The sequence below is a fragment of the Malaclemys terrapin genome, chromosome 10 (assembly GCF_027887155.1).
Source record: "Malaclemys terrapin pileata isolate rMalTer1 chromosome 10, rMalTer1.hap1, whole genome shotgun sequence".
Classification (NCBI taxonomy): Eukaryota; Metazoa; Chordata; order Testudines; family Emydidae; genus Malaclemys; species Malaclemys terrapin.
In genome coordinates, this window is record NC_071514.1 from 14673448 (window position 1) to 14700936 (window position 27489).

A 27489-nucleotide genomic window follows, 5' to 3' on the forward strand; every position below is an offset into this window, starting at 1 on the left:
CAAGCGGCTGTTTTAACTGGGTTGTGTTGCCCTGTGCCGAGGACGTTGCCATGTTGATAGCTGCTTTTGCGGCCTGTCTCTCCTGGTTGTCATGGTTACAGTGATTAGCAAGAGCTCAATCCCGAGCTGGGGGAGGGGTAAAAGCTGCATCTCCCCGTGTGCTCTCCAAGGGCAGCAGGTACATCTAATCCCAGCATTGCTCCGGCTTACGCCTTTGACAAGCACCAAGGAGCTATCAAATGACCAGCTCCAAGACTGCGATCGTTGCTCGGAGGGGATGCACTACTCAGCCAACTACTCCTATTAACACTGTAAATCAAATCTGACCAGGGCTGGCAGACAGGCATCTCTGGAGCTGGCCAGGTCACCTCCTCCCACCTTTCACTTTGTTAGAGTTGTTCAATTCCAGACGGGGTTCTCCCTTTCTCCTCGCCCATCATTCCTGCTTTCTTACTGGGGATGAGCTACCTGCAGTATGCGCGCACATCCCTTGGACACCTTCGGGCCCAAGTGCAGCTGTTCACGTGCCTCAACCATACCACACACTCACACTTAGATGCTGCCTGGCTGCAGGCTCACCTCCATGCCACTCCTCCCAGGCACAGGCTAGGAAAATGCAAGCAGCCAGACCCATTGCATTGAAGGGCCTGATCGTTTCTTCCTCACATCCACACTGAAGCCAGGGAGTTGTGTGTCATAAGGAATGGAGGATGGGGCTCAGAGTGAGTTCGGGTTTATTGTCTCCTATTGCTACTTCGCCTTATAGCCAAGGCCTATAGCTGCCCCAGCAAGGCTGGGGGAGAGAGAGATGGCAGGTGAGAGGGGCAGGAGGCCCCAAGAGAGGCTTGCTCCTCAGGGTAGTCCCAAATAGGGAAGTCTGAAGGCGTGTGTCCAGGAGCAGAGGCCTGATGTGTCCTTCAGGCGAAAGCCAAACCGTGTGTGCCTGGGAAGGGCTCCACTTCCTTGAGATTCCTCTCTCAGTGCACCAACCGGCAGCTGGCACATAATGAAGGCATCTGGAGAACTCCCGACTGAGGAGTAGGGAGAGTTGCTACTAAGTACAGTTACTGGTTAAAAATTAACAGCTTCTGTTAAATTCAGTTGATCCTTGCAAATTAGCAACCCAACAAATAGTGTCCATTTCTAAGGTCAGTGACACCAAGCATCAACCTCCATCTGACAAGTCAGACTGCCCCCCTAGGGTAGAGGCTGGGGATGTTAGCTTCACGCTGCCTCATTTCACTTTCCACAAGAGGTTCCCCAGCCCCAGTGACTGGCATCCAAGCCCTCTGGATCTCCTAAACCACCAGTGGATTCTCTCCCTGGTCTCCTCTCTAAGCTTAAGTAGGTTCTGCTAAGCTCACCGAGCAGCTGGCGATAGTCTGTCTCCCCACCCACAGTGCATGAATAAACTTTTCCCTGAATTCCTCAGTGCACTTGGCATTCCAGTCATTGCAAAGCAGATGGCAATTCTGTCAGGCGGATGAACCACAGGAAGCAGAAGATGTTTTAAGAGAGGATTTTGCCAGCTGCCAGAGTGAGAAAACAAAAGAGAAGACACTAGAAGAACAGCCAAACCATGCAGAGATGCAAGAGAAGTCTACCAGCTGCAGCTGTCTGTCTGGAAGCCAGATCTTTAGGGCATGCCTGTACCCACCCACAAGACACAGTAAAACTTCCAAGCCTGCTATCTCCTAGGATCAAAGCAACAGAGCCAACACGCTAATGTAGCATTATAGCAGAGCTCCAAAACATGACACCGTAGGACCAACTGAAGTCTGGATATATGGATTAACGTTACTAGCCTCCAATGGAGCATAACTAGATGCAGTACAACTCTGTCAGCACTCACTAGCCCTTCTTTGTAAGTATATCCCCCTACAAACCTACTGCTACGCTGTTGGTTACCCACACGTGTCTATAGTTTTCTGGTTGTTACAGTCTTAAAGCCTGTATTTTTATCCCATTACATAAGAAAAACCTGATACAATACAGCATTTTCATATCATTGTTTCTCTGAATAAAACCAGAACTCATTTTCTGGCATGCCAACTAAAATTCTGCACTGGAGCAGACAGACTGCCAGCCAAAAAGCAGCTATGGTTTTGAAGTCAGTCACTTCACAGAGCAGCTGGCAGGGTCATGCAGATTTCTTACCTCTAGAAGAGTTTACTTTGTACAACTCACCAGAGCACACGTGTCTGCAGCACAGCAGCAACAGGAGTTTGTAGCTGTCTCCCTTGCTCCATTTCCTTCTTTTAGCCAAACATTTCTCACAATTACTCTTACAAGAGAACAACTTTTGACATGATGCCAGGGAGGCAGAAAGGCACAAGGACACACTAACAACCTGGACCCTAACATTGCATGAGTAACATGAACATCACACTTTGCACATGATTTATTGATTACAAAACATCTTCTACATTCACTCTTCTAAATTAGAAAAAACATATAACAGAAGCAATCCCGGTTTTACTAGACCTCAGTGACTTCACCCCCTTTCCCCCAGGGTTGAAATGGTTCCCATAAAAGGGGGTGGTGGAAGAGAAGAGACAGGAAAGACCGGAAAAAAAGTTGCAGAAAGTCACAAACCTGTTTTTCCCCCCCGTGTCAGAAAAGTCCTAAACAAGCCTACCAGATACACTGGAGAGCATGTGAACAAAAGGACGCTCCCATAATTACACTGGAACTGCAAGGGAACAAAGCCAAGGAAGAGGGCAGAAATGGTGGAGAGGAAGTCACTGCTTCAAGGTTAACTGAAAGGAGGCTCGAGAAGGGATCTACCTTTAGATGAATACACAGATGTACAGAAGGTTGCATTTTTGAGCCCACAATGACTTCTGTAGCTGGTCACTTAATACAGCTATATATAATCCTCACACAACTGACCCAATCTTATTTTGATTGACTGCCAGATCAAAGATGGCTAAAGTCACAGAAAGCATAAAGTCGATCCATTGTTAACCAACACACAGTCTTTTCAAGGCACGAGTTTCCCTGCCAGTTAGTTCAGAACTGAACTGAATTGAGGAGTGCTCAGTGCCAAAGGGCTTCTGTGGGGTCATTCTGACACAAAGCTCAAGCGAAGCTGTAGAATAAAGAACCCGACACACAATAGAGGGAAAGGGCTCAGGAAGTGAAGATATCGGCCTCTCCGGTGCTCTGCTTGAGACCAAGTATGGAGGTGCACACACACACAGTGTTGCTATTGAGTACCCAGTGCAGCAGAGCAGCGAGAAATCCAAAGGCATGGAGCCTCAGATCGGACCCGTATGTGCACTGGCAGCCACTGTTCAAGCTAGCAGAGGAACATTTCACCTGGGAGGACCATGCAGTGTAAAAAAAAAAAAAAAATGCATAAATCAAAACAAAACCCACCAGTATTTTTGACCCACACTAAAAAGTGTTGGTGACAGCCCTGCAAAGCCACCCACATTGGCTTAACTTTCATGTTAATGTCTCAGGGAGAGGAGATAAAATAGCCATAGGATGAGGCCCTAGGGACAGGCAGAAGGAAAAAGTCTATGTTCACAAGTGGGGCTGGCAACTTGAACACCAAAGTGGGAGAGAGGAGTGCGTCCCACCTTTGCCATTAGCTCACAGCATTGTCCATACAAATGAGTCCATAGGAGCATCTTAACAGCTCTAAGGTGAAACTTCAGCATAATGAATTAATAACCTAGACTTTATGCAGACCCTCCTACACATATAGGTCATGACTCCTCAAGACAAATGCACCCTGTTTTTTCTTAATGAAAGGATTTAAGTTACCACTGATATCTGATAGGAGATCTTGGAAAGAGGATACAAGTCAGACTCATGAAACAAGTTCTTGTTTATTCTGGTATTTATCTTGTGTTGCTAACAAGTTCTCATCCTAACCTAGTAAAAATATTAGGTAGAAAATATATGTCCTACCCCTATTCCCTTACTTCTTGTTTCTTAAATAAAAGAATCAAAATGTCAAGCATGAGAATGAGACAGGCTTTTCTTTCAACACACTCCTGTGGTAACATTAATCCTTCACTGTAGATACAAAATGTAGCAGCCACAGGATCTACAGTGCTGCACCAGTGCAGTTCACACCCCTCACAACCATCAATCTGTGCCTCCAGAAACACATTAAAACAATATTTAGCACTTATCTGGTACTTTTCATCCACAGAACTGAAAGTGCTTTACAAAAGTGAGGCCACATCACCTCCTTTTACAGATAAGGAAACAGAGGGAGGGGAAGTGACTTGCCTGAGATTACACATCTTAGTGGCAGAGTTATGAAGATGGTTGTTACTTATACCAGTGGTTCTCAAATTAGGGCTGCCGCTTGTTCAGGGCGAAACCCTGGCGGGCTGGGCCAGTTTGTTTACCTGCCACCTCCGCAGGTTCGGCCGATCATGGCTCCCACGGGCCGCAGTTCGCCACTCCAGGCCAATGGGGGCTGCAAGAAACAGCGCGGGCCGAGGGACACGGCAGGTAAACAAACCAGCCCGGCCTGCCAGGGGCTTTCCCTGAACAAGCGGCGGCCTTAGTCTGAGAACCACTGACTTATACCACTTAAAGGAAACGGTATCAACTGAAAGCTGAGATATTCTGAAGCACTGCTCCACCCCATCTGGAGCTCCAGGAAGAGGGACCGCTAGCTTGTGGCATCAAGGAGTTAATGGGAACTGCTGAGAACTTCTGGGAAAGACAGAAAGATACATTAACAATGGAAAAGGGTAATGAAGAGTGAACTTTTGGTGCGAGAAAGCAGATAACTCAGTTATCTATCAGCTACAGTGCATTTTATCGAGAAGACAATGTGCGAAGACTCCCTGCTCGGAGCTTTAATAGAAAGAGTTTGAGAATCAGATTGTAGGTGAAAGAGTCTAAAACCATAAAATAGTGTTCTGGGCTGGAGAGGAATGAGGCACTACTGCATGCATGTCCTGACACCTCCCCCAGCAAGTGGCCTCCCAACCTGAAGTCATTTGTTACAGCCCCGAGAAACTTCCCATCAGCACAAATACCCTGGGAAAGAAGACAAAGAAATATATATTCTTGCCCTAGGACTACATTTTCCATAGCCAGGCTTTGAAAGCCCTTAGCAATCCTGCATAGATGCAGATGGGCTACTGGTTAGAACTGGAAGTCAAGTCTATACTCAGTTTACACAAGGTCATATGAATTATTTCATCTGAGTCTCAATTTCACCATCTGCAAAATGGCAGCAATACCTTTGTAAGAGTGCTTTGAGATCCTTATACAAAAACTGCTTTATAGTGTTGAGATGGGGCTATGTTTGGGAGGACAGAAGAAAGGAAGATAGAGCAAAAGAACTACACTGAGGGCTGTAAACATCCAAAGGACAGGATGGTTCAAGGAATCTAGGGTGGGATGTGGAGCCTGTCACATCTAGGTGAGGTATCCAAACCGTGCCCAGGTCAATAGTGACAAAAATAAGATTATCTGATGGCTATTCAGTGATGTCTGAGATGAGCTTGTGACCTCAGGACTTTCTGAGCAGACAAGTGGCCACAACATATTACTCACAACTGGCCCCCTTTTTAGTACCTTCAGCAGATATGAATGGGCTTTTAGTCTGAAGGGCTTTCCTTCGAGGGGGGCGCCCTCAAGGACAGTGCCCTGTCATGGCCCATCATGTGCATCAGAGAACAGCGGTTTCCAGTGTCAATCCAGCACCTTTCACCAGCCTTGTGTTTGCCTAAGATGACAACATTCCCTCGCAACATGCACATTTTTGGTATGCACAAGTTTCGAGAAAGCCCATGTGCTACCTTGTAGTACAAAGGCAGCCAACAATGAAGTGATCTTCAGATCAAAGCAGGGCCAGCATTTATATAAGCCTGCACAAGCTCAGACCCAGAGGCATTAAGGTGCACATCTTCTGGATTCAAGTCTAGCAGCTCATTTTGCAGACATCTCAGACAACGTAGAAGTCAATCTTGCTTCACGCGTACAGCGATAGACCAGCAAGCTGTGCTTCAATCCCAGACAGTCACCCATTGGCACCCCTTGCCACCTCGCCCCCAGTTCTCACAGGGTGTGAAGCAGGAGAGGACAGGCAGCAGTAAGTCAGCAAAGTCAGACCTTCAGCTACAAGCTCCCAGCAATACACATGAATCCAAGTCTCCCCTTCTCCCAGTGCAAAATCCAGCCTAGCTGTCCTCTAACATCAGGGGAAAGGCAAGCACCGTGACATTCCAGTGCCAAACAGATGCAGACATTCTGGAATCATCTCTCTCAGGTCTAACCCTGTTATCCCCTGGTGACTATAATCTTACAGTCTGAGGAATCACATAGTAGCAATGGGAAAGACAAGGATGCCACAAGTCAGACATTCTGCACATTCATGTACCTGGCATGCACCAGAGACTAGGGCTGGCTCTTTCCCACCCTGTCAGCAGAAGCAGGATGAGGGAAGAGGATGACACCTACCCCTGGGGACACATTCCCGGTCCATGCAGCTCTTTTCCCTAACCGAGGTACCAAAGGGCAAACTGCTCTCAAGTTCCAAGCCTCTCTCATGCATTCCTGCTGCTAGCTACCCATCTTCCCACCCTACAGCCTAGCTCACACGTTAGGCATGCAGTCAGCTGTTCTGGTTTCCCTTCCTTGGTACTTGCCACCTTTCATCTGAGGGGCTCAAAGTGCTTACAGAAAGTGGCTCAGTCACATCCTCATTTGCCGGTTGGAAACTAAGACACAAAGATTAAGTGACTTGCTTAAGAGTCAGGAACAGAAATCATCTCCTCTGATTCCAGTGACCTGCTCTAACTACTAGACCATCCCACTAACAGAGACCTTTCTCCCCTAATGCCTTGCATATTGATGTGGCTTGAGTGCACTGTGAGAGTCACAAGAACTAGTTTCGTTTCCTCATAACAGTAAAGGTACAAATAAAAAAAACCCCACCACCATAGCTTCTAGTCCTACTCTGTAAGATGGGCTACTCGTCTTGACTAAGTAGAAGGGCACCGGTATAGAAGGAGTGTTTGTGAACTCTGCCTTTCCTATCACAAAACAGACAAAGCGAGAGAAAAGAAGACACTCCTTGGAGAAACAGGCAAGGTTTCTCAGCTACATTTTGTTCACCAATAGGTGTGGGAAAAGACAGGGTTTAATGCAACAAGGGGCTTTGGCAATATGAACTGGATATCTATAGAAAGAAATTATCATAAGACTAATCTCCAATCAAGATGGCTTCTTTAGAAGCACAACGGGATTCTCTTTCAATGGCTTGCGAGTGCCAGCTGCAGACGCTGGGGAACAATGCTGGTTGGTTAGGGCTTCCAGGTCAGGTTCTGTAGGTGAGCAATGGTTTGGTTTCCTAGAAGGCATGAGTGTCCGGCTTTGGTGTGTCCATGATGGCAACAGCTGCCCCAGCCCAGGATTGTACTATGTGCAGCTGTGCCTCATGTGGAAATTAACAACATATTCTGCATTAGTCCGCTGCACCGAGATGGCAAAGGGCTCAAAGGGGTGAAAGGTGAATGCAACCAGGCGTCGTACTGTGTGATTGATGGGTCGGCCCAAGAGTCCTGCTTGGATTTCAAACTTCAGAAGGCCAGAATCCCGGGCATAAAATCTGTAAGGAAGAGAAACAGAGAATGCTGATTAGGTCTATTCCTGCTCACTGGTTTTGCCATCTTGAACTCTGCATGAAAAGGGACTGGTGCCACTGATGACTACTCCTTATTCCATCCCTGGAATTTACCCAAAAGAATGCTGGCAAGATGGCGCGACAGACTCAGCCTGCACAGGCCAATACGTAGCATTGACTAAGCAATACAAATGATGGGAAGGTCACGTAGGGAAAGTCCCTTCCTGGGTAGAAGTTTTTAATCTCTAACATTTTAACTCATTTTAGTGCCGTAAATGAGAGAAGCCTCTTGCAAAAGGCTGTATTTCATTCTTGCGGGCTCTGACTTCTGGATCCACAGTTAGAAGCAAAAGGCTTTATCCCTAATAAAATACATACTGGCTCCCTACCATCCCACTGATGCAAACATATCCCATAGTCATAATGGGAGTTACATATGAGAAAATGAGAATACAGACCCATTCCTTTTAGTAACTTTTAAACAACAGCCTTCACTCTCTAACTGTGAGAATGCATTGTGTGTCTCCCGTTCTACCAAAAAGACTTCACAACACCACACTGCTGCTATGTGACTTGGTTACTCACACATCATGTCCCCTCGCTGTGTCCCCATTCAGAAGATGTAAGAGAACTACCGGACTTGACTTTGCTCTAGGGTGCCTTACACTACTTTACAGCCAGACTTCACAGTCACTTGCTGATTTCCAGTGAAAACTGTCACTGCAAGAGTCTAGGAGAAAGTCGCTTAATGGCCAAATGCAGTGATCACAGCAAATCTGGATGATCTGGAAAGGGAAAGAAATCACCCAATGTACTACCATGCAGAGATCCACCTCTGAGACTCAGATTGGACCCTTGCTCCCCAAACCTGGAGTGCTCTACAATGTGGCTCAGGTAAGAAGTGGACATTGCTCTTCACTGACTTTCTGACCCATAAGCAGAGCAGTGTTGGCTGCCTCTAAAGGGAGTTCTGCCTAGCACTCCTTTGTTTGTTTGATCTTTCCTGTGTTCTGGAGGAACTCCTCTCCATGTCCAAGAGTTATGCTGTTTCAAGCTGCGCCTCTTACATCTCTAGGAGAACACAAGGATCTCTGCAACTTCACCTTCCACCCAATACTTCGGTGGGTTCTTCAGATAATTTGAAAACCAAATGGCCTCCTGTTATTACACAAATCCATCAGCACTGGCCCCGAAGTTGGTTCCGCGATAAGGACCTTTTTCCGAGCACAGACTTGTGATGGTCATTCTGTTCCTATCCGTCTCCATTGCCTTCCTGCCTTGTAGCTTTTGGTTGTTTGCATTTGCCTCTGGTTTCAGCTCAAAATTGCTTTTGTATCAGAGCACATTCTTCCCAACACCACCTGCTAGCCTGATACACTCACAGCTCTTAGGCTGGCAGCAATGGCTCCAGACAGATTCTTTCAATATCAGACACCCTCCAGGTTTTGATAATGCAGCTTGCTAAATTCCTTGCATTTTTCTAGCATGCCATTCTCCTCTCCAATCTCACTCCTCACCCGAATAAGAGTGCCAACCAACCGGCCTGCCAATTACACATAAGAATGAAGCAAAAGAGCTACAATCTTAGTAGTTGGCTTTCCAAAAAGCTCCCTCCTACACAGAACTAGGCATGTGGGGGGTTGGTTTCTAACTAAAACATGGCCTGTGGGCTGCTACTCTCTCCACAATTCAATGTAATTTAAACACACTCAAGATGAGCTCCCTGTAATCTCAGGTAATCTCAAAGATGTGCTCGGGTTGGTATTTTTAAAAAGTGCTCTGCAATCAGAGGCCATTTCCATGGACTCTCACTCTGTGGATAAACTAGGCACTGAAATAGAAGACCTTGTGTCAATAAAAACAACAAGACCAGCCTTTTCAAATTGTACAGAAATGGTAAATTTATCTGCAGACCACTTCTTTAAGTAGGCTCCTTATTAACCCTTTAGATTTAAAAGCTTTAACCCTTAACACAGGAGTTGCTGTGTTAAGGATTTGGCAGCCCATGCATCTCCCTCACAAGCTTTATAGTTCCCTGCTGTGAGTTTGCTGCCAAGCCTCTTGTAAACAGATATTGGGGAAAAGGCCCTGAAGCCATTCCATCAGCAAAGAGGCCAGGAAGCAGGATGTTAACCACTCCAGCAGCTGAGAGAGAGGACTGCTGCAGCCTTCCAGGGGAAGAGAGACAATAAAACTAAGAGTGGGGAGGAGTTAAGCTAAAGGCAGCATGAGTGGGTGCCGAGATGGTGCAGGACACAACTACCGGACCTCAAAAATAAAATAAAATATAGATTGAGTGTACCTTGGGCTGCTGATGGGCTCTGTGCCAATGCCAGGTGCATGGAACTGTCACTATAAATCCTACATTACCAGTAATGAGAAAATAAAGCTAATGCATCTTTATTTCAAAACCGTTTTCTGCATGATGGGCCACTGTTGTATCTTATTAATCATGGTCTTGTGTGAGAGAAACAGGGCAGCACTTTTCTAGCTGTTGAAGGGTTAAGGGTTACTTCTGCGGCTGAATTGCCCTGCATACTATAAGCAGGCAGCTAGGAAACAGGAGCCCCCCACAGCTCCAAACCCCTATTCAAGTCCTGATTGACTCTGGCATTTTATAACCTGAGCTTCTAAAGCGCAAAGCTACACGTCTACTCAGGGGAGAGAGGGAAGGTGGTAGTTTGCTTTGTTTACTACAGAAGACGTGACCACAGCAAATGTCTGCAGTCCTACTCCCTTTTGTCTGTAGCAGCTGCAAAAAGGTTGGCAGATGCAGACAAACACCACCCAGTGAGATGTCTGAACATCAAGTACAGCGACAGGAAAAGAAGCAGATATTTTTCTGCAGACTGTACAGAGTGAGTTCAAACCAAACCGTACATGGGAAATCAATTAAATAGCTATGATTTGGGGATTGTGTGTGTATGAATGGTCAGAAGTTCCCAAATCTTAGGCAGGTATAGTGTGCATGGTGCAGGAGGGAATACCGTGGACAGCAATAAAGTTGGTGGTTGCGACCAGTTTCCCCATCTCTCTGGGCAGATCAAAACACTGACATCAGGGCAGTCACCGAGCGCAGTATTAACTCTTTGATCTCTCTCTCTCTGTTCACAAAATGTAGGATTTATTTCGCTCTTCAGGCACTAAGAGCTGTGCAGTTTTCTGCCTTGGGACACTCAGCACATTTAGGCCCAAAGTATGATCTTCCTTAAAACGTTTTGAATCTGGTGGGGGAAATCCAGTGCCAGAATCCAAACAGCTATTCTTGAAATCCATTGCTGTGGCCAATAAACAGAAACAATTTGTGCACGCCCAAGATAGAAATGTGCAAGCTCCCCTTTAGTCTGCAAGGAGCATTGCAAACCTCCCTACTTTCAAGGTTAGGCATATTCCTGTTAATAGGGCACAGACAGAAATAAGCAGAATGGCCTTTAGGTCTGACCAAAGGTTCTGCTGTGCAAGCAAGTTTCTTATGCATTATAGGTTTCCAAATCATGAGAAACACAAGAGACGATAGGGAAAAGGGGACCACAGACTCCAGTGTTTGTTAAATGAAGAGGAATAAAGTTCATAGTGAAAGATGACTTTGGTTTCTAAGTTTCTCAGTGTGCGTTACAGACAACGGAGTATGAAGACAGTCAAACCAGCGCTGTGAATGTTATGGGTAACATATAACATATGAAGACATTTAAACAAATCAGACTTGTATAAGTGCTGGCCAGCCCCACCTCCCAAAACAAGCATTTTCTTGCCGTGGCAAAGCAGACTCATACATTGCAACCATAGCATGCTGGCTGTCATATAGCAAAAGGCTGGAGTCTGAGAAGAGGGGGAATTTAATGTTCATATAAAAGGATGTTAAAGTTTCACTACCCATTTCTGCCTCTCAACATGACCAATGCGCTTCAACTCCACTTTTGAAAGAGCCAAATGTAAATGTGCATATGTAAAATAGGCACAGTCCATAGGAGAGGAAAGACAGAGCTTCCTAATTTACTGGTCTCTTCGGAATAATCTAAACAAGGACTCTGCTGGAATGGGACAGAGGAGGAGAAAAGGGAAACATCCCTATATGTACACTTCAGTCTGAGACACAGTCGAGACACATGTACATTTCTGAGAAACACGCATTCAGTCCTAGCCATGTGCAATTTTCTGACTCTTCTTCATACCTGATGGGGTGATCTCCACACGTCTTTGGCCGTTCCATGACTGACACCCACTTGTCATCATAACTGAAGAGGGAGAGGTCAAGGTAAGGACTGCCGCTGTAAGACTGAGCGCTGATTGGGAGCTGACCCAGCAGCCTCCGCACAGCCTCTGTGTGCCCTCCATACTTTGCATTCACAATAGTGTCCTTAAACCTGGAACACACAAAGGGACAGATTTTATTTGCAAAGCGCACAGGGAAATGGCACAATGTAGATATATTCGTGTTCAAAAAGGATAGAGATAACAAAAATCAAAACAGCAGCAGTTTAAAAAACTAGTACACCTCTACCCCGATATAACGCAACCCGATATAACACGAATTCGGCTATAACACGGTAAAGCAGCGCTCCGGAGGGGCGGGGCTGCGTGCTCCGACGGATCAAAGAAAGTTCAATATAACGCGGTTTCACCTATAACGCGGTAAGATTTTTTGGCTCCCGAGAACAGCGTTATATTGGGGTAGAGGTGTACTACTAAGTTCAGAAGTTATAATTCATCTAATACACCATCAGTCTCAATTCTGGTGACCTTTTACCTGCTCCACAATCAATCAGTATTCCTATTCTGTTTTGGAACTATGGACTGACAAGTGGATAGGAACTTGTCATTCCACAAGATCTGGCTACAGCTGCCCTGCAGTACTGGAAATGTACAGGATCAGAAATGGGGAGAGATGGAGTAGCAGCTTAATCAATCAATCCAGGTTTTACTGCAAAGATTGTAAACATTGTCAGTGAAGCCTGAAGGTTGTGCTATTAACAGCTGAATTCCTGAGGTTGAAGGAGGACTTGGGAATCCATCTCTCCCCAACCATTACGTTTTGATTGCATAAAGCAGGGGTTGGCAACGTTTGGCAAGCGGCTCGCCAGGGTGAGCACCCTGGCGGGCCGGGCCAGTTTTATTTACCTGCTGACGCGGCAGGTTCGGCCGATCGCGGCCCCCACTGGCCGCGGTTCACTATCCCGGGCCAATGGGGGCAGCGGGAAGCTGCGGCCAGCACATCGCTCGCCCGCGCCGCTTCCCGCCGCCCCCATTGGCCCAGGACAGCGAACCGCGGCCAGTGGGGGCCGCGATCGGCCGAACCTGCCGCGTCAGCAGGTAAATAAAACTGGCCCGGCCCGCCAGGGTGCTTACCCTGGCGAGCCACGTGTCAAACGTTGCCGACCCCTGGCACAAAGGGAAGAAACTGTAGAAGAACAACCTCGAAGAGAAGCCTGCAGCTGTTTAGCTCAGCACAGTCTGAAACATTCTTTCCGGTGAAAAGATTTATCTGCATTGGAGTTTTTCTTCTTTACAAGTTAGTAAGCAGAATCTGAGCTTTCTGTTGGCGAGATCCAACTTTTATGAGACCAGCGGTATAAGAGCCACTTATCAGGAACAGTTTATATTGGACTGTAAACTCTCAGGGCAAGGGTCTATTGTGTTTACTTATCTAACAAGCACCCTACCACCCCATCACCAGCCCCATTATAGGCTCCACCACCAACCAGAAGGCTGAAGAGGTTCTTGCCTCTGATTTCAGCTACAAAACAAGAGCAGCACTTCATATATTTGCATTAAGTTCTGTCCCTCACACGCAGTAGGGAATCCCCAGTGGGAGTTATGGAAATATACAGGACGACTAAGTCTCCTTCACTTGCATGGATTCAACAGCTTGAATCAACAGAAGTCTCCCCTATAAGCAATGGCAGAAATGGTCACTACATAGTTATGCTGAAGTAAAATTAGTTGTGGGAAGTACAAGAGGCTCTGGCACACTTGGGTATGTCACCACATATTCCTAGGACCACATTTTAGAAACATCACCACCTGCATTACTAACATGACTTTAGTCTGTTTAAAAGAATTTTAGAAGCCTTGTTTACTTTTATATCTCACTCCACTTTCACTGTGACATTAGATTGGTCAGTTTTACTTTCACACAGGAAAGGAAGGTCCAACTGAAAAAAGGAACAGCATACTTTTTGCTGAAATTGTAGAAAATGCCACAAACAGAGTTTTATTCATATTACATTTGGGGAAACCTGTCTGGCAAAATAAATCCCAAATTTGGTGACATTTTGGGTTTAACAAATCCTAGCTTTGGGTCCTAATACTCAGAGAGCATCACTTAAACAGCCTCAGAGGAAGTCACAGCATACAAGGTATGCTGGCAGCATTCTTCCCTCAGAAATCTCTCCCCCCTAGGGTTGGATGCTTAGATTGTCACTGTATACTTTCTAGCCTTGGTCTACCATTTGCATGGAAGACCAAACAAGACAGTGAATGTGGAATACAGAACCAGGTGTACCCTGCCTCAGCCTTGAGTGTTCAGCAGATTTCAGAACCATAAGGCTGTGGTGAGATGTGCCATGTTCAGAATGGACTCATTACACCAGTCAGTCACTAAAGAGCTATGTTTCTCAAGGTTGTCACAGCTATTTGATACTGGCCTTTGGCTGGCAGTGTTGAGCATGTACCTATATGGTATAAGGCATGCTCCGAATGGCTCACCGGCGCTGGATCTGTCTGGCAAAGTTGTTACTGGAAGCCGAGCAGGGAAATTGGACAGCCTCGCTGTGCAGGGTGGCATTCCTGAAGAGGTCACAGAAGTTCTCAAAGAGCTCCAGCAGCTCATCCGAAGTGTTCTCGAACACAGCAATAACCTCTGTGGTCACCATGTTGTACACAACAAAGAATGAAGGCTGCAGAGAGGAGCAGAGTTAGTGGTTTTCCAACAGAGTGCAGACAGACAATACAAGGTCTGTATTAGTTGGGAATCCCTCCCCCCCCCCGATACACACAGCACACACACAAAAGACTACCCATGATTGCTCTGCAATGTAGGAGAATCTCACATTCACTATACAAATTCATTATGCTATTCAAATACCTCAGAGGGTACCAGATTATCCAGCCTATTCACTACAGTGTAATTATTTATGAAGGGAACTAAACACGCTTTCAATTTTTCATTTCAAACTGGACGTCAATATTTCTGTTTTCTCTTCCTCACTCCCCACCAAATATAAAATGTTTTTTAAAGTGGCAGATTTAATTTTCTTTCCTGCTGGGGAAGTGATTTTAAACCAGGTGCTGGCTGGCAACAAATTATTTTTCCTGTATGTAAAGAGCTGAGAGCTTTTTTTTTTTTTTTTGGCATTTATTGTTTTCCCCCACTCTTAATATTTCCAGCATGCAGAGATGAGATATTTTTAGTGCATTGTGTTCCAACATTGCCTGCAAAAGTTTTGCCCTCCAGGTACCATGCTGGTGTAGAAATGAAAGCCTGAAATACAATAACTATTTCTTTTTAATACTGACAGTCTTATCCAAGAATTTCCAGGTGCCATTGCAATTGTAAATCCAAAACATGACTCAGGTACTTCTGCAGTAATTTTTTCCCTCGATAAGGTTACTCAATCACTACAGACACTAACTCCCAAACCAGGGGTGTCCAAACTTACTGGCCTGCCGAGCCACATACAACAATCTTCAATCCTCAGAAGTTCAAGAGCCAGGGCACACCTGCTGGGAGCCAGGGGTTGGGGCTTCAGCCCTGCTCCTGAAGAAGGCCCGAGCCCTGGCAGCTGTGCCCTGGAGGGCTGAAGCCCCAAGACCCACCCTCTACTGGACAGAAGCCCCTCCCGCACCATCCCACTGCAAGGCAGAGGTCCTGAGCTTCCTCTCCTCCCCGTCTGGTAGGTGAAGAATGGGGAGGCATAGTGGGCTCTGCAAGCTGCACTTTAATGGTAAAAGAGCTGCATGTAGCTCACGAGCCAGTTTGGCCACCCCTGGCCCAAACCCAGATAAGAGTCACATGCATGACCTCTAACAACATATAGCAACAGAGTAGCACCTTTGTAAATCCTGATGAACTCAGACCTTGGGATTTCCATTTATATTAGATGCTTACAGACTATAGACTCCACCTTGATATACTCACAAAGCAAGACTGGCCTCGTTTTACAAAAAGAAACCCAGCTGCAGACGCACCTCAAGACTTCACCCTATAGGATAATTTGTGGGCTGGGGAGAAGAAGAAGGAGTGAAGAACTCAGATGGGTCTCTCAAAATGGGGCGGAGTCTGGATTATCACTATATCGAGCCCATGGCTTGTTACAGAGTTGTGTTGGTTTGGGAGAAGTTGGTCTGCGCTATCCAGTTTTCTCTCTCAAGGGAGCTGTTACTGACACATTGTACTTAGACTATTCAGAAAATGGGGGAAACGGATAGTTGCCAAATACCCACATATTACTCCCAATCACCTGAGCTATTAACTAAATCACCACCTCCTGAAAAAAAAAAAAAAAGTCCTTCTGGGCTATAGGATTGAAGTGCAGAGGGAAGGAGAAGAAGAAGGGCTTGACTACCCTTGACTCATTCCTGTACAAATATTTACCACTTTAAAGATTGCAAAATTACAGGGTGGATAAAAATCAATGATTTAAAAAAAAAAAAAAAAAAATCGCATTTTTTTGATAAAATGCTTTTTGAGGAAAAAGCCCATCTAAAGATAGTTTTAATTAAGATACATTATAGCTCAAAGATCTCTCATCATGGAATAGGGATTATAAATTCTAATTCTATAGTATGAGCCAATATATTAATGTAATGTTTAAGAAAAGTTTTGTAAATGAGTTCCAATAGTTCATGGATTAGGGAACCAATTTTATGGGATTCCAGGGGCTTCTGTATAGATTATTTAGGTTAATCTTTCTATCTATCAAATGGCGCTCAGTCTAGAAGATACCATCAGAGATGCTTAGTTTTGCAGTTCTCAAACTGTGGATTTGTATCTCCAGCGATAATATGCTTGTTAACAGCAAAAATGTTTTAAAATACATAATATATAGAGGTGAGAAATAACAGACCTCAACCCTATTGTCCCTCTGTGAATTTGTGTACAGAGTCACTTCCTTACCTCTCTCTAAAAGTACAAAGTTTCAAAAAGTTCAACGAATAGAAGATTGTTGGGGGCGGAATAGATCTGGACAAGAAGTCGTCTGGAGATAAATGTGAGAAGGGAGGGACAAGCAGTAGAAACAAAAGTGAAACTGGCTGAGCAGCATATTCCAGAAGTCTTGAGGTCTTTCTGAGTGTAGCCTTGATTGATTGGAGATCTACCACACCATTCTCTCACTAGAAGGGAAAACCTATAATGGCAGCAGGCCGTAAAAGAGACCCAGTTTGGGAATAAGAACCTTTCAAGCAATATATGTTTGCTGATGATGTTTTAAAGAAAGTCACACCAGTGAACTGGTGGAAGTCACTTAAGCACTTGGATTCAGAGACTGTTGAAGTGATAATCTCACTTTTAAAAGCAGTAGCTTCTTCTGCCGGCGTAGAAAGAATATTTCTTCCTTTGGACTAATTCATTCCAAACTGAGAAATCATTTGGGATCTGAAAAAGCAGGAAAGCTTGTTTTTCTTTTCCAGATTATGAACAAATAGGAAAATGAAGATGAAGACGACTGAGTTAGCTGCAGAAGCCAATATTTTAAGGTTCTCATGTTGACCTGGCTGACACAGTAGATTAATTTTTTTTAAATATTTCATTTAACTATTTAAGTTAAAAACAATTTTAACAAAAAATAAACCTGATTTTAAAAAATGTGAATGTTTAACTAAATTCAAAAATTTACGCTTGTTTTATTAAAAATATTATATGTTTGCCGTTGAAGAAAAAAAATCCAGCATACATAACGTTGTTTTAGTTACATAAAATAATTTAAATGTCTGTCTGGTGATGTGCTCCTCCTAATACAGCATGGCAAGAAAATCCTCCATATATTAATGAGTAACCTGTTGAATTGGAGATAGTTCATCTCCCAATGACTTCATAAATATCTGCTTCAATTACCTTTGGTAAATGAAATAACCAAACAATCATTCATTTTCTAATATAGCTGTAAAACTAATCTGAAAAGTTTTCAAAATAAATCACTTTAAAAATGTATAGTGTGTACCTTCTAAAAATGAAACCTACATCTATCTGAGTTGTGAAGAGTATGTATTAAGGTTATAACAACCAACAAGAATGCACTTTTATGTAGAAATCCATGATTAAATCGAGTCTTCTTGACTAGTGATTTAAATCAATTTGATTTAAATCAAATCCACCCTGCAAAATTACAATTGTATGATACACCTCTACCCCGATATAACGCTATCCTTGGGAGCCAAAAAAATCTTACCGCATTATAGGTGAAACTGCGTTATATCCAACTTGCTTTGATCCGCCGGAGCGTGCAGCCCCGCCCTCCGGAGCACTTCTTCACCGCGTTATATCCAAATTCGTGTTATATCGGGGCAGAGGTGTATTTCTTTTATGGGAATCTCTGTATTTACTCCAATTACGGGTCTATGAAATGTGCTAAACCAGAGAAACTTTTCTCAAATAATATTTTAAAGCCACTTGTAGTTCCTGGGTGGGACATTATGCTATACACTTGGCGTAAGTTAGGTAACCACATAGCTATTTAGAAAAACACTGTATTTCCACAGAACGCGTCATGTTTAGATCCATCTGACTACCTGAGAATTCATCTTCCATACTTTCAATATAGGATCCCACTACTTGTGCTTGTGTTAATCAGACAATTGAAATGGAAAAAACCTACTAAATCATCTAGTCATATCACTGCCAATGTAAAGCGCAGATACCAAGAAGTGGGGGGGGGGGAAGGGGAGAAAAGAAACCAGATGTAGATATTCAACTGCATCATAATTTTAGGCCTCACTGCATAATCAAACAAACAAAGGAAAGGTTAGACTCAAGTGCAGAGGAAAGAACAGAATTTTCACTAAATATAGAACCCTGCTACAGCTGCAATAGAAACCATCCAAGAGCACTGGAAATGGCAGAGCATGAAGAAGGGACCTTGTGGCCAGGTTGGCAGATCTAAAACGTGACCATTTTTGCTTTACTTTGTATTACTTCTTGTTTATTTAGATGCATAAATGTATTTATCAAAACTCAAGCTTCATGTACAACATTTGAAAAACAACCTTTTGTGAGTTTTAATAAAAATTAAAACCTTAACTTTTTCCTCTCAACACACCAAAAAACCCAATATCCTAAATACCAACCCACCCAACCCCTCCTTATGCAAAACCTAGGACAGTGTTTCCCAAACTTGGGACGCCCCTTGTGTAGCGAAAACCCTTGGCGGGCTGGGCCAGTTTACCTGCCACGTCCACAGGTCCGGCCCATCACGGCTCCCACTGGCCGCGGTTCACTGCTCCAGGCCAATGGGAGTTGCTGGAAGTGGCGCGAGCCGAGGGACACGGCAGGTAAACAAACCGGCCCAGCCTGCCAGCGGCTTTCCCTGAACAAGTGGCAGCCCTAGTTCGGGAAACACTGACCTAGGAGATGAGATGGACCTAATTGTCAATAAGCTCTGGCTCTCTCAAAACAGAAGTAAATGAAAGACTTTCCACAACTGAGAGCCCTACACATAAGCCACAGATGCTTAAATCTAGAACCTATTAACCAGTTATCTTGAATGCCTCAGCTGATCAGATAGCCAGAACTTACACAGAGCTTCACAGATCAAATATCTGGAAGTGGACCCAGAAACAAATGGTAAGCTAAGTTCATCTCCTGAGTAACCAGTGCAGTCCGCTACCTGCCTCTGAGGCTTCAAGCCAGCCACGATCTGCATCAGCTATGAAGTCTAAGCGGTCTTCAAATGGAAGCAGTCTAGAGCAGTGTTTCTCAAACTGGAGCTGCCACTTGTGTAGGGAAAGCCCCTAGCGGGCCGGGCCAGTTTGTTTACCTGCCGCGTCCGCAGGTCCGGCCGATCGCAGCTCCCAGTGGTCGTGGTTCGCTGCTCCAGGCCAATGGGGGCTGCGGGAAGCGGCACGGGCCAAGGGACATTGCTGGGAGCGGCAGCCAGTATGTCCCTTGGCCCGTGCCGCTCCCAGCAGCTCCCATTGCCCTGGAGCAGCGAACCGCAGCCTGTGGGAGCCGCGATCAGCCGGACCTGCAGACGGGGCAGGTAAACAAACCGGCCTGGCCCGCCAGGGGCTTTCCCTACACAAGTGGCGGCCCCAGTTTGAGAAACACTGGTCTAGAAAGCATTGCAATGACCAGCCACAAATGCCTGTCAAAGTCCAGATCCAAGAGAACTGGTTGCATTCACCTAATCAGGAAGGCTTATGATATTTTTGGCCACTGGACAGAGCTCAAGACTCCAGGATCAGTAAAGTGGGCCCCAAAACATCCCAAATTGCAACCCACTTGGACAAAGGTTTAATATCTTTGCAATATCCATGTTGTTTATATGTATTTGTTAGACAAATATTTCAATGCTGCTTTTACAAAAGACACTCAGTCCTCAACTACTTTACAATAATAAACAGTGCGCACAATCTAACACAGTGGTTCTCAAAGCCGGTCCGCTGCTTGTTCAGGGAAAGCCCTGGCGGGCTGGGCCGGTTTGTTTACCTGCCGCGTCTGCAGGTTCGGCCGATCGTGGCTCCCACTGGCCAAGGTTCACCGCTCCAGGCCAATGGGGGCTGCGGGAAGCGGCGCAGGCCGAGGGATGTGCTGGCCGCCTTCCCGCAGCCCCCATTGGCCTGGAGCGGTGAACCACGGCCAGTGGGAGCCGCGATCAGCCGAACCTGCGAATGGGGCAGGTAAACAAACTGTTCCGGCCTGCCAGGGGCTTTCCCTGAACAAGCAGCAGACTGGCTTTGAGAACCACTTATTTAACATTCTTTGTGACTCTACAGCAGACTAATGTATGTGCACAATGGAAGAAGTAACATACAAAGAAAGCTTCAAAGTGAACAGCTAACATCCATTCATTCCAACTTCTAGCTCAGGGGTCGGCAACCTGTGGCACGCGGCTCGCCAGGGTAAGCACCCTGGCGGGCCAGGCCAGTTTTATTTACCTGCCCCATCCGCAGGTTTGGCCGATCGCGGCCCCCACTAGCCGCGGTTCGCCGTCCCGGGCCAATGGGGGCGGCGAGAAGCCGCGGCCAGCACATTGCTCGCCCGCGCCACTTCTCACCGCCCCCTTTGGACCGGAACGGCGAACCGCGGCGAGTGGGGGCTGCGATCGGCCGAACCTGCCGCGTCAGCAGGTAACTAAAACTGGCCAGGCCCGCCAGGGTGCTTACCCTGGCGAGCCGCGTGCCTAACGTTGCCAACCCCTGTTCTAGCCCTTGAAAAACAATGGGACAAATATTGAGAGGGGCAGGGAGGGAGTCACAAAACTTCCAGAGAAACCAGAACAGTGAGCAATGAGCAGCACTGCAAGTTTAGAAAGAGTTCTTGCCAGACATCTTTAATAGAATTATAAAATAAGCAGATGAAAGGAATTAAGTAGATTAAAAAACTTAAAGTAGTCTCAGACCAATCTCACGTGGACTGAAAACTGAAGATCTCTAGGAAAAAAAGGCAATGATAAACATGTTGTGTTATGGTGCGGGCAGAGGGGTAAGGGATATCTACCACAGAGATTGGCATTAGAGCTGGTCTGATTTAACTTCATTACCAACCTGGAAATGGGAGTAAACAACATATTAGTTAGAGATAGCAGATGATACTAAATTGGGGGAATTCTGCACCACTGCACAAGCACAGAATTAATGTCCCCAGCAGATTTTTTTCTCTCCCGCAAAATAATGGATTCCGACAGGAAGGCAAAGGGAAGTCATGTGAGGGGTCACGCTACAATTACATCTTTTGCCCACCAGAAGAGAGGGCAACTGGCTCATGAGCTGGAGCAGCCAACCGTAGAGAGGGAGGGGGCAGATGCTGTCTTCCTTACAGCACCCTGCCTGCAGGGCCAGGTAAGGAGGCATGGAATGGGGGGGATGAGAGGGGCAGAGAGTGGGGCACATGGGGCTGCTGGAGGGGTCACGCAGACTGGGGTTCATAATAGCTAGTGAGGGGAGACAGATTGGACGCAGGGGCACAGGAGCTAGTGGGGCGACAACACTGAGCCAGGGACTGAATGGGAATGGGGGTCCAGGGCCACGGGGGAATAAGGGCAGCTATGCCTAGGTGAATGGGAAGTGGGGGTGCAGGGACACATGGAGATGGGGCAGCTATGCATAGCTGATTGAGGATGCAGGGCCACATGGGGAAAGAGGAGAGTGGGGGTGCAGGGACACACGGGCATATTTGCAGATATGCCTGGCTGAATGGGGTGTGGGGGTGCAGGGACACACAAGGACAGGTTCGGATGTGCCTGACTGAATGGGAGAGGCTAGGGGTCAGCCAGGGTCTGCATGGGGAAGGCTCCCCAACTCCCAGACAATTGCCCCCCTCCAAAAGAAACACCCTGTTCCATACTTGCCCAACCCACACCCAACAACCCTCCAGATTCTGTCCCAGGCTCCTTCCCAGCAATTACTTCCCTCTCCCTCCGCTCCTTCGTTACCCCCAACTTCCCAAAGCTTTTGCACTGCTTTGGAGGGGTGCGGGAAATACATTTCTGTATTGTACTTTAAATGAATTATTACTCAGAGTTCTGTATTAATATGCCTAGTAAGGAATCTATTTGTCAAAAACCATTTCCTGAATCTTTTTTGTTGTCTGTATTGTTACAGACATACTTGCTGACAGGTATTTTGAAATAAACTACCAAAATAATTGAAACTGGTTATATTGTTATTTTGACAAATAAAATAGGCAGAATTTTACAGAATTTTAAAATATCGTGTGCAGAATTCTTAATTTTTTGGTGCACAATTCTTCCAGGAATAATTGGGTGTTGCAAATACCATCCAGGACAGAAAGATAGTAAGAGGCTTTGAGAGACTAGAACTTTAAGCAGAAAAAGTGAGATTCAGCTTGGAAAAATGACAGCTATTACATCTAAAAAATACTCAAACACACATACCTAATAGGAGAGAAGCATCTAGAAAACAGTAATAGCTTAGAGATCCAACTATGCAATACAATATGGCAAGAAAAAAAGGTCAGTTTGGGGTGGCACATGCAGAGTCTGTAGACCACAGAGTAGGGAAGTTAACAGTCCTTTCTTTATATTACTCTGGCATGACTGCCTCTGAAGCACTGTTTAGTTCTGGGCACCCTTCAACAGAAATAAACTGGTGAGAGTGGGGAAAAGGAAAAAAATGATCATCAGGCTGGAGGGGTTGAAATAAGAAGCTAAATTAAAGAACTAATTGTACAGTTTGTGTAAGACATCTGATGGGGAATGACTGGATGACTCTCTACAGGTAACTGAAAGGTATATATACCAAAGATGAGAAAAGGTTACAATATGTAGGGTAGCAGTAGGATATAATTAGGAATAACTGGAAGAAATTAAGAAAAATGTAGAATGAGTTTTATGGAGCAAATCCCAATCATGAGTTCCAGTAAGCTGTGGAACAGTGTCCCAACGGAAGTAGAAATATTGTCACTTGGGACATTTACAATTCTAATCAGATTGTACGCTTATCAGGACAGAGACTATTTTGTAGCCTGTATTTGTACAATGCAAGGCATAATAGGTCCCTGATCCTGATTACTAAAATACAAACAACAACAGACTTGGCAAAGCACCAATAAGTGTAGTATAGGAAACAATCCTGCATTTGCAAGAAGATGAAATTGTATAACCACATTGGTCTTCTCTCTCTCTAATTTCTATTAAGTTTTGACATTGTGAGAGGGAGAATCTTACTAAATACCATCAAAGATACCACCAAGGCCCCTCACAACAGGATCCAAATTATATACTGGGAGAACAGAACATTTCTACCCAACACTCAAAGACCCAAATCAGCACTTAGACCAGAAATGTAGCTTATACTATTTTTCTGCATGGGAATAACCTCAACAAAGCAATAAGCTGCCCAAAGAGGAAAGGCCCTACCTGTGAAGGGTCTGTCACCCGCAGTGTGACCACATCTTCACTGGTGTATTTAATAAACAGATGGCTCTCATCCAACAGCTGCATTTTCCACATGCGCAGCTGCCTCAACTGATCAAAGTACTGGAAGAACCTCCTTTTTGCCATCGCACTTCCATCCTGCTCTGCCCTCCTCCACAGGTACACCAACAGTCTGTGTTTCAGAGAATTTATGAAGGGCTCTTTGTACGGGTTTGCCATCCCTGTCTGAGTGTCTCGCTGCACTTCTGGATAGACAGCGGAGAGGGTCAGGAGATCATCCTCATAGCAGAAGCGACCTATAGTCCGTACATCAATGAATGTGCCCTCAGGTGTCACTTGAAAGACATGAATAGTCTGCTGCTGCACGGAGAGAATAGCCAAGATATTCTTATACAGGTATAGGCCCTGGTTGTGAGACAAGATGACTTTGTCACATTTGAATGTCCTTGTGTCACACAGTCTACCTGTGTGAAGATCTATGATATGCAGAGAATAGTCCTCCAAAGGGGACCTGGGATTAGGGGTCACCGACTCACTGTTGCGATAAACCTCAAAAAATGGGGGGTGAGGTTCCTCGGGCAGGTAGGCAGCAGAGCCAACAATTACATAGCGACAGTCATCTGTGAACAAACTGCACTCGCGGTTCAAGTGCTCACCATTGGAGGCCACGTTGGTGATATGAAGCAAGACGAAGAAACGTTCAAAGAGCCGCCCACGGATGTTGACAGATCTTTGGTCGTTGCCATTGGCCAAGATCTCTCCCTCATAACCCTGCAGGAGATCCTCTGCTGCCTGGCAGCCCTGATACTCGTAGATCTCCAGGGAGGTCTGGTCCGAGGAGAAAGCAATGAAGTAGCGCCCGTCGGGGGAGAACTTGCGCAGGAAGCAGGGCGGCTTCTCAACGTTGACCACCGTAAAGTTGGGGAAGACATTCTGGTGGAAGACCCGGACCTGGTGCCAGTGGGTGCCGGCCTTCCCAGAGCTGATCCTTCGGCGCTCCAGGCGGTGGATGACATTCTGGTTCTGGATTCTGCGGGGCCTGATGGTCGGAGCGTCATGATCCATCACTTCATCGTTCCCTGGGAAGGAAACACAGAGGCCGCTGTAGTGGACAGGGAGCAGCACGACCCTATACCAGACCGTGTGTGGGGGGGAGAGATGGGAGAGGGTCTCCTGGGGGAGCAGGGGCACCGCAAGGGTAACACAGCTGGGACCCTAGAGGCGGGGTGCTCTGGAGATGCCTGCTGAGAAGAGGGGGCGCGGGAGGCTCCCCCGGAGGCGGCCCCAGTGTCAGGGCCCGGGGGTGGGAGGCTCACGGAGTTAGGGGGGCCTGGGCGCCCCGGCAGACGGAGGTTGCGGTTTCCAGACGCCGGGGCGCTGCAGGGCCGCGGTCCCCCGGGAGGGGCGCGAGGCGGCGGGAGCCGAGGCGCTGGTGGGCGTCGCGCGTCTCCTCACCTCTCCGGGCCGCAGCGGGATCCCGACGCCTCCGCCGTCCGGTCACTCTATGGCCGCCGCCATCTTTCCGCCAAGGCGCCGCTGCTAACGACTCAGCCTCAGCCTTGGTGACGAGAGCAAGAGGGTACCGCGCCAGCCCGGAAGTGCTTCCGGAGGCCGCGGGGCGAGGCGTCAGGTAGGCGCCGAGCCGCAGACAGTGGCCCCTGGCGGCCGGAGGAGTCACCGCGGGGCTGGGGGAACCATGGCCCTTCAGAGCCGCCAGGGACCATAGCACCCACGGCAGCCGGGCATCATGGGAGATGCGCCCCACATCCCCAGCCGTGCAGGGGACCGCCCCTCACCCCAGTAGGGAGCTGTACTCACCGCACCCCTCCCTGCCCCCCAAGAGCCAGCTGTGCCCCTCAGGCATGCCAGGCACCTTCCTGCCCAGGGTGCAGCGCCCGCCCCAGTCCCTCCCGTACGCATAGCATGACCCCTCGCCTTACAGCCATTGCTGGCAGACTCCGGGGGGAGTCTGGCTCTGAGGGGCACGGCGGGTGTAGGGGAGACCCCATGCGAACCGGGAACTCTCTCCCAGGTGCACACTCCCACTGCCCATCGGCTGCGTCTCTGGGTTGCCCATTGAGGCCAGTGTTTCTGCAGTAATACCTGGGCACTACCCTACTTCCCTTGTATGACATTTTGGGGGGCAATCCAGAGCAGCGAGGGGCTGTGTCACCTCTGCCCTTCAACCGTGGGTGCCACACAATGCTTTGCTGTTGTGGCTCCTAACCTGGGCTCCTGCCAAACAGCACGCAGGACACACCCTGAGTGTCTGTGTGTAGCCACAGTCCTGGGCCAGCAATTCTGACCCCAGCAGCCTATCAGCAAACGCCAGCCACACTCTGGCTTCCAGCAGCCTTGATTACCACATGCAGAGTAACCCCAACACACTCCCAGTCCTGGATTTCCCCCCCCCCCCCCCAAAAAAAATGTATTGTCCTCTCCTGGACAGATCAGATAACAAAGGTCTGTTGTCCCAAAGGAACAATATACAATTTGCCACCTTAATTGGAATTATCCACACAGTTCACAACACTAGATTAATTTTGATTAAAGAACAAAAAATTGTATTTGACTACAAAGAGATAGGTTTTAAGTGAGTACAAGTATTAAAGCATTTAAGTAAAAAATGGTTATAAGAAAAAAAGATACTGTACTATACTTTTAAAAACTAGGCCTGGTTCAAGGTAAAATTCTTACCATATGCTTCCAACAACATTACTGACCAATCTTCAGGTCAGGATCCTTCCCAAAGTCAAAGAGCTGGATTCTTTTGTCTTCTTAGGTTCAAGAGAGATGGATAAGGAGAGAGAACTTGGAGTGGTTTTGCCTCTTACTTGTATAGTTTAATCACCCTTTAAAATGCATTTCCCTGAGAGTGACCCTTAGGTAAAGTTCTTTCCAATGGAGGGCAAGGAGACATTGGGGGGGAGGGGAGGAGGAGAGAGATTTCATGCTGTTCTTTCTCTCCCCTCTGTCTGAGGACTCTGTTTACAGCTCATATGCAAATTGAGGTAAACACATATCCCTTTGTTTAAGACCTGCTTGATCAGCTTTACCTAATGGCTACATGACTTTAAACATGGGTCTTTAACATTATACAGGGAGGAATTTCATAACTTTACACACAATGTTACCACATACATTCCACCATGATATTATTGACCAGTGAGATATTAGTTTTCAAATACTTCATAAGGTGACCACACGAGTGCATTCCATTACACCTTGTCACAAACGTGTCTTTCCAAAATGTGTTATGGGTGTTCCCCCTCAGGACTAGGGCTGATGCACCATCCCCCTCCTGTATTGCCCCACTGCCTGCTTTCTTCAGTCCAGCGCTCATTGGCCATCCGCCATAGCACTTTCCTGACCCTTCACTTTCCAGTATTTCCTCCCCTCCTGAGAAAGCACCATCGCCCCAGAAGAGTTTTGTACAGCCTGAATGCAGAAAAGGCTGATACTCAATGTGGGGAGGGCACACTGTGCCCCATTTCACTGCCCTTCTAGTCAGAGAGAATCATGCTCCTCTAAGACTCTAATGCTCTCTTCACATCAGTTCTCAGAGAAGAGTCCCACCCCACCCTCCTCCCCAAGGATCGCTGGCTTTGCTCATTCCCAGTAAGATTATCACATTCCTAATTGCCACTGGGGAATAGATTAGCAGTCAACGAGAGCAACAATTTTGCTAACTCAAAATGTCCCATTCTAAAGGGATATGACCTGGCCCCTTGTGACCAGCAAATTCATCACATTTGTGATCCAAGCAAACTGGGAAGCCTGGTCGCCTCCAAAGAAGAGAGTTAAGTGTGTGCTGTCGCATTGCCACCTGGT

General features: G+C 46.6%; 1 protein-coding gene across 1 annotated transcript; it reads right to left on the reverse strand.

Moving 5' to 3' along the window:
• Positions 1 to 2383: 2383 nt before the first annotated feature.
• Positions 2384 to 25188, reverse strand: DET1 (DET1 partner of COP1 E3 ubiquitin ligase). Its single transcript, XM_054042681.1, has 5 exons — positions 25114 to 25188; positions 23641 to 24737; positions 14312 to 14502; positions 11779 to 11970; positions 2384 to 7591 (listed from the first exon to the last, which is right to left on the reverse strand). Exons 2-5 carry the CDS (start codon positions 24721 to 24723, stop codon positions 7402 to 7404), a joined length of 1656 nt encoding a protein of 551 aa, XP_053898656.1. The 5' UTR covers positions 24724 to 24737; positions 25114 to 25188; the 3' UTR covers positions 2384 to 7401.
• Positions 25189 to 27489: the final 2301 nt, after the last annotated feature.

Coding starts and splice junctions, on each gene's coding strand:
- DET1 (XM_054042681.1), bottom strand. CDS start 24,723: ATGGATCATGACGCTCCGACCATCAGGCCCCGCAGAATCCAGAACCAG. Junction 11,971..14,311: donor GCCAGACAGATCCAGCGCCG/GTGAGCCATTCG, acceptor TGTGTGTTCCAG/GTTTAAGGACACTATTGTGA. Junction 7,592..11,778: donor TGTGGAGATCACCCCATCAG/GTATGAAGAAGA, acceptor TCTTCCTTACAG/ATTTTATGCCCGGGATTCTG.